The sequence below is a fragment of the Haliaeetus leucocephalus genome, unplaced genomic scaffold (assembly GCF_000737465.1).
Source record: "Haliaeetus leucocephalus isolate CR32 unplaced genomic scaffold, Haliaeetus_leucocephalus-4.0 Scaffold276, whole genome shotgun sequence".
NCBI lineage: Eukaryota > Metazoa > Chordata > Aves > Accipitriformes > Accipitridae > Haliaeetus > Haliaeetus leucocephalus.
Genome location: NW_010972712.1, coordinates 98587 through 109462, shown reverse-complemented (window position 1 = coordinate 109462; position 10876 = coordinate 98587). Strand labels below are relative to the sequence as shown.

Below are 10876 nucleotides of genomic sequence, written 5' to 3'. Positions count from 1 at the left end.
TGCAGCCCCCACGGCCCGCCATCAGCACGCCGCCGCCCGGGGCGGGGCGCCGCCGCCTCCGCCCCTTCCCCGCCCTCCGGCGCCGGCCCGGAAAGCCCGGGGTACGGAGGGAGATGTAGTTGCCCTGCCTCCCAGCGGGAGCGGCGGCCGGGGCTTCCTTCCCTCCCTGCGCCGTGCCCGGAGAGAGCGGTGCGGCCCTCAGGGCCGCGCTCCCGGCGAGTGCCTTCCCCCCCGCCCCCACCCCGCAAGGCCTGAAGCCCCGAGCCGAGCCGTGAGGCGGGAAGCGCTGCGGCGCCTCTGTGGTAGCGGTGCAGGGGCCGGCGCCGGGCATTTCAGGCCAGCTCGCCGCTCTCCCTCGGTACAGGTGGAAGGAGGCCCCGCGGAGGGGTTTTACCCCCTTAATAAATTGCGGGGGGAACAGCTATTTCACACAATTTTAAGAAGGAGAGACGTTAAAGCTCCTGAAGCAGCCAGAAGGCCCCCCCGCCCCAAACGGGCAAACAGTAATGGAGCCCACAGGTACAGGGTCTTGTGGTTTTTATTTAAATCTGGTTACAGCAAAATACAGGCTGGCAGTATAGAGAGCAGCATGCCAGGGAGGTAACGCTCGCTCTGCGTGTCCGACAGTGTTCGTCTCGCTTCCCCGCACCTCTGCCAACGGCATCCCGTGAGGCCGGTGCGATGTGCGGTGTGGAGGGCTGGCACTGCTGGCAGCCAAGGGGAGGCCACCGGGTAAAGAAGCTGCCCCAAACCCCAAAAGTCACCACACGCTCTACACTTACAAACAGTTACCCGAAATGAAGCTACTCCCCCCTCCCCTTAGGTAGGAATTTGTCTCCCTTTAAAGGGTGACTTCGTTATTTTCAATGCTGTGATGATCTCGAGCATCCTCAGCACTCTCCAACGTTTGATTGCTGTTATCGTCAGGGGTCTCAGCTGAAACGCGGACCTGGCTCTCCCTGCTTTCCATGGTCTGGTAGCTATCCCCTCTGACACCAGCCTTGCTATCATCTCCTGCCTCGTGGCTATCAAATTTCTGCCGGCTGTCGTTTTCCATGCTCCGGTCATGCTGCTTGCTGTCCAGCTCACTGCTGTCCTGCCCGTGGCTCTTGTCAGCCCATTCCCTGCTGATGGCGTGCTTCTCCCGGGAGAGCCCTGTTTGCTGGCTGTGTGCATCCAGGGCACTCTCATCCTCCTCACTGGCATCATACACAATGAGCTGTGGTAGAAAGCAAAATAAGAAAGAGCCACTGTCACTCCTGAGAAACTGATCTTGCAACAGGTGTTGCCGTACTGCAACAAAGCAAGCTGCATAGGCTGCGGGGACACTCAAAGCCTGCATGATACATCTCTGCCTGGAGACACGGTGGTCTTTTATGGAGTTACATGAACATTTCACATTACGAGAAACTGAAGTTTGATCCCGGCCTCGCATTTCATGTGTGCAAGTATATCATGATAGTGCAAATTGCAGTGTTGCACAGCTAGCAGCAGCAGGCAACACTCCTCCCTCGGCACATCGACAGCCATCAATAACCCCTAGTTTGGGGTATCCAGAGAAAGGAAATGCACTCCTTCACTTACGCGTACTTTCCCCTTACCAATCCTTTTCAAAACTGACTCCCATAAAATAACATGTCCATTTTCAAGTTCCCTACCCTTTTCCAAAAACCTCAGTACCATTGCTCAGAGCTATTTACCTTTTTTGCAGCTTTGCGGAGTTTGCTAGACTCCACCACTGTGGCTTTTGCCCTCACCCTGTAGGCCACGCTGTCGCCTCTGCCGCTGTTGTCTCCTCGGGTGAAAGGGAAAGGAGGGAAGGGTACAGTTACTGGAATGTCTGTGGGAAAACTCGTGACAACCTCATCAGATTCATCTGTGTCATTGGAATCATTATCATCGTTGTCATCATCCACATCTTCATGGCTCTTGCTTGACACATCAGGAAAGTGCTGAAAAACATTTATTATGCATCAGGCAAGTGAACATATACATGAGATGTGCAGACTGGTATCTGTCCTGCTCACCCAGGGCTTATGCACTGTTGAGGAGCTATGCACGCTAATTGCTCCGAACTCGCCTCACCCTGCCTGAAGCTTTTGATTGAGGAAAATAAGTGCTGCTACACACTGGCTGCCCCGCAGCACTCAGCTGACATTTTGCTGTTCAAAACACTTACCGGTTGTACTGGGACATCCACGCTTTCTTCTGAAGAGTAAAGAGTCTGAAAACAACATAGAATAAAACTCACTATTAGCACACTAAAGCATATACAGCAGAGCTGATCAGCATGTTGACTGTTCTTTAAGCACTTAATCCTAACTTGCAAATCTTGCCATTGAAAGGTGCTCTGCTTTCTCTTCCCATTAGTTGCCCATACCTGCTGAGGTGACATCAGGTCATTCTGTGTGTGCTGCAGACTCTCCAAAGACTGAGAATTCATGTGGTGGTGGTGGTATCTGTGTGAGTGATGGCCCCTGGGATCCTTCAAGAGAAAAAAAAAGGGGGGGGTTTAATCCACAAAGGCGTAGGCAAAGCTGCCTGCATCGCAACCTTTGTTTGCACGCAGATGTGGCACCTGCAATACATACTCCCTTTGTACAGCATGTGTTCTCAGCAATTCATTGCAGTAGGAAGAGGACTCAGAACAAGACGTGATCACAGATGAACATTATACCCAAACAATATAGTACAGAAGATGTGCCTCTCCCACTGGCAGAGCCTGGGGAATTTCAGATCAATTTCTCCAGCTGGTTTTTATTGAGTGAAATTTGGAGTTATATCTAACAACCATCATTCTGCTAATTCTCAGGTCCTTTTCCCAATAGTGATTTATCTCCCACATCATGAAGACTCTAAACTAAATGCAGTAGCTGATTCTCAGAGCAAAGAATTTATTTTACATGGGTGGTAGCTGGCAATGGAGTATAAATCAAATAGCTATATACAAGACTAACACAGTTCACTCGCACCACTCAAAAAAATCATGGGAATTGAAGTGCTCTTTCAGCACCAAATATTGTCATCTGATCCACACTAATGAAATGTAGATTATAGTAGTTATGCCATGCTACAGTCCTTTTCTCTTTTTAACTGGCAGCTTACACATTTTTCATTTAGAAAAGAAGTTTACAGTGCTAGTCCAGAGATACAACTAACGGAAGTCCACAACCAGGACGCCTAACATGGCAAAAGTCTACTGACATCCATGGCACTCTGCTTTGGCTGCCTAAGAAACTTGCTCATAACAGCCAGGTGAGGACACATTCTGCAAGCAGCTACAATCATAAAACAAGTATCAGACAATGTGTATTAGAGAAAAAAAAATTCAAAAAGCATTTATTAAAGAAAATTAATAGAAAGACAAAAGGAGCTTACATATTTTTCTTCAGAGCTGGCAGAAACGGCATGCTGCTTGTATTTACTCACCTTGAAGGGAGAAAAGAGAAAAAGTATTTGTCAGTATTAATTTCTTGCTAATATGCAAAGAAAATATGCAAGTGATTACTGAGACGCATTTGTGATTTACTCACTGGCCATGCAGCGGTGATGCTGATAAGGCATAAACACAGAACTGCCGCCTTCATTGTGATTTTTTACCTAGAAAATATTTTGGAACAGTGAGTCAACAAGGTAAAATACCACAAAAATGCCATAGACTTTTTCTTTCTCCTGGTGTCCTTCACTGTGCCAAGACCAGCTCTCTGCTAAGGATTCATTCTGCCCACGCCAATCTTTTTCTTCTGTCCTCCACCACCACCCCACACCCATCTTGTTTTGTAACTCAAAAGCTACAAGAATTTTAAAACCAGGTACTGAGAAGTGCTGAGCAGTGGTGAGAGTAGCCACACTGAGAAGGCGAGCAGGCTCCTTCTGTCATCTACTGACTTGCAGTGGCAAAGGAAAAGCTTTGTGAAAAACAAAGTGCTATAAAGATTAGCTTTGGTTTATCTTCCTTCATTTAACATTTTGTCAGAAGAGACAGGACAAGACAAACTCAGCTTGGATTATCTTTTCAGTTATTTTAAAACTAGTTTTCAGGGTTATTAACTGGAGTCGCTGTGAGTAAACTCAGTTTATATGAACATAAACTGCTCTTATTGATAGACCTTTATTTCCCCCTCAGGAAGTTTGAACAGAATAACCTGTGTTTCCAAGCGAGAGATGAAGTAAAATATCTGCCCACATTGCCATTTTAGAACTTTAATAAATGAGTGATTCCTGCTGAAATTAGGAGAGTGCTGACCTACAGTAAATTTTGGTGCTGACAGACCAATTCCCAGGTTAAGGAACATTCCTGAGAAATTAAACCAATTTACTGATGAACAAGAGGCATTTAAAACTTTAGTAAATCATAGCAGAAAAGAAAGGCTAGTAAGGGCACATTTAAAATACATCAATAAGGCTGGCCCTGAGGCAGGACACTCTATTAGAGGTATTGCAATTTCAAGAGTTACAGAGAATGTAACTCTCTGTACAGTGTTACAGTGCGTGTCCCATCCATTCAGTAGTGTGCAGCACAAACTGCAAGCCTGCCAGGAAAAAGAGGGACACTGCCAGGCAGTGGTTACACAACAGAGGAAGCTTTCTGTGTTCAAGTACCAGCTTTGAGTTTCCAGCACTTGATTCAGTGGCAGGGTTTTCAGTAACTTCCTCCTGACATCTATCAGCACACAGTTTTAAAATTGTGACTATGTATAATACCTTGCATCACTAAAGCAATGTTGCTCCTATAAAAGCACACCTTCTTCCACAGAGAAACATCAGATGTCCCTGTCCGGTGAAACAGTTTTCAAAGATCTCCTGCCCAACACTTCCTTGACTAAAGCTGCAGACAAAATGGCGCGTCAGGTAAAAAAGCAAAATATTACCTTCTCTGGTGCTGGAGGAGTCAGCTGCGACAAGAGCGCTCTTAGTGATCCCAGCAGCAGCTCCAGCCGGTTGGCTACCAGCAGATCTGGCTTTCTCTCCTTATCCCCTGACTGCCCGACATCTCCGACCTCGGGGAATTTAAACCCTGTCCCAGGCACAGCCACCAATCCCCATGTGGCGGAAAAAGATGAAGTCATGAGGCTCCTGGCCACTGTCCTGCCCACGTTCTCCTACACTTCCTCTTTGGCTTTGTGGCTTTTGAAGCAAACAAAAGCTACTCTATGGTTAAAACATTACTTATGGGCAAGATCATTAACCAGCAGGTTTGTTGAATGCACAGCATTTGGTATCATGTAGGAGGACTTCAGGGCACGTCTGTCCTCCTTTTGTGAAAAGGCAGTGCCCAGTTTCCCAGAAACCTTTCGTGCCCTGTTGCATAGGGGGTAGGAATATCTAATGTGTGCAGAAAGAAAGAGATGTGAACATAAAACTCCCCCAAAAGGTCTTAATGCTTCCACAAAGTTATAGATTTGCTCTCCAGTGCACACATATTGTAACGGGAATTGCAAAGACAGGGTGCAGAATACGGCCTTTTGCCTTCTTGGTCTGACCTAAGTAAAAAAAAAAAAATTAGCGTGTCTCAATAGGCATTCTGCATCCAGAAACTTGTTTGTAAAGGTATACAAGAGCCACCGATAGTCTAGTTTAAAAGGGTTTGTGCATCATTATTAGAAATTCTCACTCCTTTTCTATTCTTTTGTATCCCTTCTGGGTCCTTTCTGGTTTCATTCACTCTCTTATGTGGTTCGGTTGACTTACCTGCTACAGCTGTCTGCTGCACCAAACCTGCTACAGAACCCTTTCCAGGGAGCAGATGCTAGAAATTTTTCAAGCTAAAAAAAGAAATAGGAAAAAAATACAGCAGCTATAGCTCCACTATTAGGAGTGCCATGACTAGCATTGGGAAGCAAGGGACACCATGGGTTGAAATTCCATGTCTGCTACAGAGCAGTGCATCAGCCCTGCTGATGGGCAACAGATCTATTCTGGCAGTGTCTCGCTTGGACAGCCATAGCTTTGGATAGATGCTGCGTCATCTGTGATGTGCTGTAAGACTCTCAGACCCTCTTCCATTCAGTGTTTTTTTAAAATGACAATGATGTGTCATTCAAAAACAGGAAAACATTCCAAACGGCCCTTTTAGAAGGCAGAATATTTATAACTGTTTCAAAGTGGTTATCTTTGTCCTCATTTCTGATACCCAGCTATTGTTTGATGTGTCCTTAGTCAAGCAGCAATGAAATAGACACCCTGTTGTCCCAGCCCATGTTACCAATTATCCTGTGCTTACTAACAGTTCTGTGGCATGTTTAGAAACACCATGAGAAATATAGCCAAGTTAGCTCAGCAACTGCCCATCACATCATCACACAGACCTATCTAATTCTATTTTTGAGCTGAGATCAGCAACAGTGAGAAGTTTAACTTAGTGTGCTTAATAGAGTATTCTAATATCCTAGAAGAATTGGATAAAAAGATAGTATATCATTAATAGTTCTGCATGTCCCTAAACCCATGTGTGCATCCACCTGAATGAGGACTATCCTAGCTTTTCTTTTTGGAGCTATGTGACCATTATTATTTACTAACTCAGGAAAGACTTTTCAAGCAAAAAAGCCTTCAGTAACTAGGATTTCAGCAGTATGATCTTCTGCAGGTTTAGATAGCTTATATCACCTCCCATCATATTTGCAGCTCAGTGCTTCTGCAAACCAGACAGTTTATTGAAGCCCTTGAATGCAGATGCAGGACTCAAGCTGTGAGTGGGTGCTATTTAGAAGTTTCAGCTTGAGCATTATGTAGTAGCTGATATACCCAGATTATAATACATCACTATTACGTAGTAACTAGGACTGCTTCAAAAGGCCGCTGTTGTTGACTCCAGGGAACCCCAAACCAGGTGCTTAGGTAGCCGAGTACCTTTGATCCCAAACACCAATACAAATGAGCAGTGTGACTTGCAACTCCCCTAACTGGTAAGAAAAACCTACTTCCATCTGACAGAGCAAGAAACTTTCCATCTGACAGAGCGAGAAACTTTCCATCTGACAGAGCGAGAAACTGAGACAGAGAGAAGCTCAGTGGCTCATACTGCTGAATGTGGGACTGGGTATGCTGGGTCCTGCTCTCCTATCCACACATTGGATCAAATTTTAAGTCTGCAAAAATCTACTTTCTCTACCAACCATTCATCAAGAAACACAGAACTGAAAAACAACATTATACTGAAAGATACCCTAGAGCTGTTGTCTGGCCAAAACAAGAACCTTCCAGCACCCATAATCTGCATAATCGCATATTATTGTCTATCAGACTTTCAGGAAAATACATATTATGTCGGGATTTGTAAACAACCTGTTTCACCAAGTTCAGCAGCAGTTATCAGTCATGCTGATGGAGCAGCCCAGAGCCATTAGCAACACAGTCTTCCCGCAGTTTGTTAAAGACCTTCCTGTACAGGTCAGTTATCGCTGTGGCTTCTCAAGGCAAATGTTTTGCAAGTACCTGGAACGCTTGTCTCCCAGCAGAGACGGTATGTGACCCCCCCAGGGAGTTGTTTCTGGCAAACAGCGTGCAGCATTTCTGAGTACCATTGCCAAAGCTATATGGTTGATTTTGTAAGAACTAAGGAAAAACAGTGATGTTTTGCAGGACGTGAAGTGACTGTTATTACTAAATGGCTTCATTTTATGCAAGATCAGCCTGTACAGAGCTGTAGTAAATATAGCACTTGTCTCATGCCTGTCATTATGTGGTTATCCATCCTGTAAATCATTTTGTCTAACTGAGAAATCCTTTGCCTTGGTAGGAGGTAGTGCTTCTCGTCCTCTCAGAGATAAGGAACAAGCAGGGCAGAAAGGGGGGAACTTTCACCATTTTCACTTCCCACATTAAAATGCTTAATTCTGGAGAGAGCACTTGGCTGGTGGTGGCAGAGCAGAACCAATTTTCTTGAATTTGTACAAGTGGGAGGGTACATGATTTCAGCTTTCAAGAGCTGTCAGGATCTGTGAAGAGCATGACAGTGACAGGCTGTAATTTTTTGCTCTTCAATGACATTTTGTACATGGCTATCCTGTCAAACAAAGCTTTTGACCACAATTTCTTCCATCTTGGGCTGCGTTAGGAACATGTGGTTAGGCTGCCGTTTCGTGTCATCGAGAAGTGCTATCAGTGCCTCCCTGTGCAATCTCCAACACATACCTAAGATCCTGAGCTGAGACATCAGCTCGATGCCCAGTGATACCTCTGGCCAGTGTGGGAAATCCCAGCCTGCCTGCAGTGATCTGTAATGCCCAGTCTTTCAGGGAAGCTGGCTTTTGTTTAGATTTGTTAAGTCTTGGGGAGACCAGAGCAGCATCTTCTAGGTGGCAAAGACTGAGACTGGGAGAGAAAGATTAATTTCTTCAGCAGCATTAAGAGTACTATCAAGTAAAAGCCCCAAGAAACCCCAGCTTGGCAGTATTATTAGAAGCAACTGCTTTACAGCTAGAATGTCCCGAAGAAAAGCAGACTTAGTAAACAGTGGTTTCTGTGAAAAACAGATGAAAACCAAAACTTTCTTGCATTGCTACCATAAAATACTCCTGAAAAGTACCTTGGAAACTCATCATGTCAGCCAATATAATATATTCCCCAAAGCCCTTAAATTTTCCCAATTAAAGCTTCAAAAGTGGGGAAAAGCTTACATTCAGCAGTTGGTAGGCTTCAAAACACCTTTTGCCTCTTAAATAGACTACACAGACCACCACGGCATTTGTGTCCAGGCTTAGGAGAGTACTTGGTATGCAGAAGGGATATGGGTATCAGATCCATCAGTAAAGAAATTTGAACAGAGATTTGCTTCTTACATGTAAGCAGGGCACCCCAATAATGCATGCTGTGTGCAGCACAACTGTATATCTTTTGCTTTGAACCACTTGGAGCATTTCCTAAACAGAGCAGCAATCAAACAAGCAGCAGCAAGTTTCTCCCAAGCAAAACTTCCCAGGGCAGTTCAGAACAATGTGGGGTCCATGACCTCCCAGCCTCCCTGCCACTTCTGATCTGCAATGCAGCTCAGATGACTAGTTGGCAATGTGAGCTCTACTTAACCCTCATTCAGGCAATGAAGGGGGTTATGGTATCTTACTTTCCCAGAGTGAGTCTTAGCCGCTCCTGGGGGGGTTACAGAACTAGGCACAACACCAACCTAGAGCTGCAGTAGGTGATTAATGGGGACAGAACAGAGACTTTCTGGGAAACAACCCCACCGTAAGCAGTCAGTGTATTAGAAAGTGCCAGTGTTTGACAGATAGCACGGTCTTTTGGTCTGTCCTTATCTCCCTCCACATAAAAAGAGCCCATTCACTTGTCACTGACTTCTGAGACCTGTTCACATCTTCAAATGCCTTTTTAGGAACAGCTTTGGAAACTGAAGAAAAAAAAATGAATATTTGAGAAACTGCCATACAGCTGTGGCCCACAAATCCTGGAAGCTGAACAGTCTCAGTCAGATCTCAGCTTTCACAGAGCTGAGTGGCTGCTCCTACTACAGCATAAATACAGTCCAGCTTCCTAAAATGGAGCCCTACTGGCGTTTCCTCCCTTGACTTTTACAATCAACTAGAAAAAACAAATTTTCCGGATCTTTTTTTCCTGTTGAAATTCATGTATTTTAATACTGAAGTCCATGGAGCAGCAGCAGGAATTAAACCAGCACAGAAACATTGCTCTTTTCAGGTCATGGTAGTTACCAGTGTGAAGAGTAAAACACCAGATATTCCAGTGCTGGGTTTGTGGCTGCGTTTCAGCTCTGAATTGACAGAAAAAGAATTAAATGCATGGAAAAATTAATAAACACAATACTAGTCTGAACTACTATTAGAAACAAAATCAAGCAGTGAAAGTATATATGGTGTACATCATGTTTTCATGACTGTGCCATTTTATGATGTATGTAACCCTCAAAAAGCAATTGTTTTGAGAACAGGAGGATGAGACTTTCAGCATCTCAATGGGAGCTGAGCTCAGTCTGCTTTCTTAAGATGCTGGTTCTGAAGCCTGAACACCACTGCAGAGATAACACTCCTGGATGGAGGAAAGCACACAAGGTGTGTGTGCTTAAATCCTCTATATGCTCATAAGAAAATAACCATCAGTTTGCCAGCTCAGGGCTAACAGTCTGAGTACTGAGGGGAATTTGATGGTAGGAAATAGCTTCACAGAAGATTGCTTTTTGGACAAACATTGCAAAAACTTCATGACAAGTTGTTTCCCTCTCTCCCCCCTGCTATCTCAGTTCCCTGTTTCCTATCCTACTGCAAAATTTTCTCCTCCCAATGAGAAAGGACACTAATGGAAACATCTGAATATGCAGAATGAGTATGGAAAGAACAGCATCTTCTTGCTCTGCATTGTGAAACTGTTGGAAAGTCACAAGATGCCTGTTCCACCTAGTGCAGGAACTTCTGGCAGATTCTGCACACCCAGCACCCCTCCACTCGCATCTTCACTAGGGTCTGCTGGCAAAGCACAAAGACCTGCCTCCTCACTGCAAGAAACAGAACAGATTACAGCACAGCACGACAGAGAAGAGGTAGACAGGGAAGATGATGGGCCAACTCCTCCTCCGCAGTCACCCGTGCACTGCTTCTGTGCATAACTGAGATGAGCACTGCAACCCTATACTACACAACAGGGAGAGAGTCCTAACTGTGCCCTGGTAATCCTTATCACACAGCAGCCTTGATTTTGCATTCCACATATACCATGTTGAGCTCATGTCACGTTTCCACACACAACCACACAAGGCTCACAGCATGAGGAGCAGAGAGTCCAAAACGGATTTCTATCAATCGCAGAGACAAGCCTTTTACAAGGCATACTTTCTGACCACCTCCTGGAAGGGGCCAGTACAAAACAGATAATTTGGAGAGGTGCCAGGCATTACACAATGCAAGAT

General features: G+C 45.1%; 1 protein-coding gene across 1 annotated transcript; it reads right to left on the bottom strand.

Annotated features, from left to right (window-relative positions):
• Nucleotides 1-841: 841 nt before the first annotated feature.
• SPP1 (secreted phosphoprotein 1) lies at nucleotides 842-3587 on the bottom strand. The gene is made up of 6 exons (XM_010569846.1): nucleotides 3534-3587; nucleotides 3379-3429; nucleotides 2381-2485; nucleotides 2180-2224; nucleotides 1701-1952; nucleotides 842-1219 (listed from the first exon to the last, which is right to left on the bottom strand). The coding sequence occupies exons 1-6, from the start codon at nucleotides 3585-3587 to the stop codon at nucleotides 842-844; spliced, it is 885 nt and encodes a 294-aa protein (XP_010568148.1).
• Nucleotides 3588-10876: the final 7289 nt, after the last annotated feature.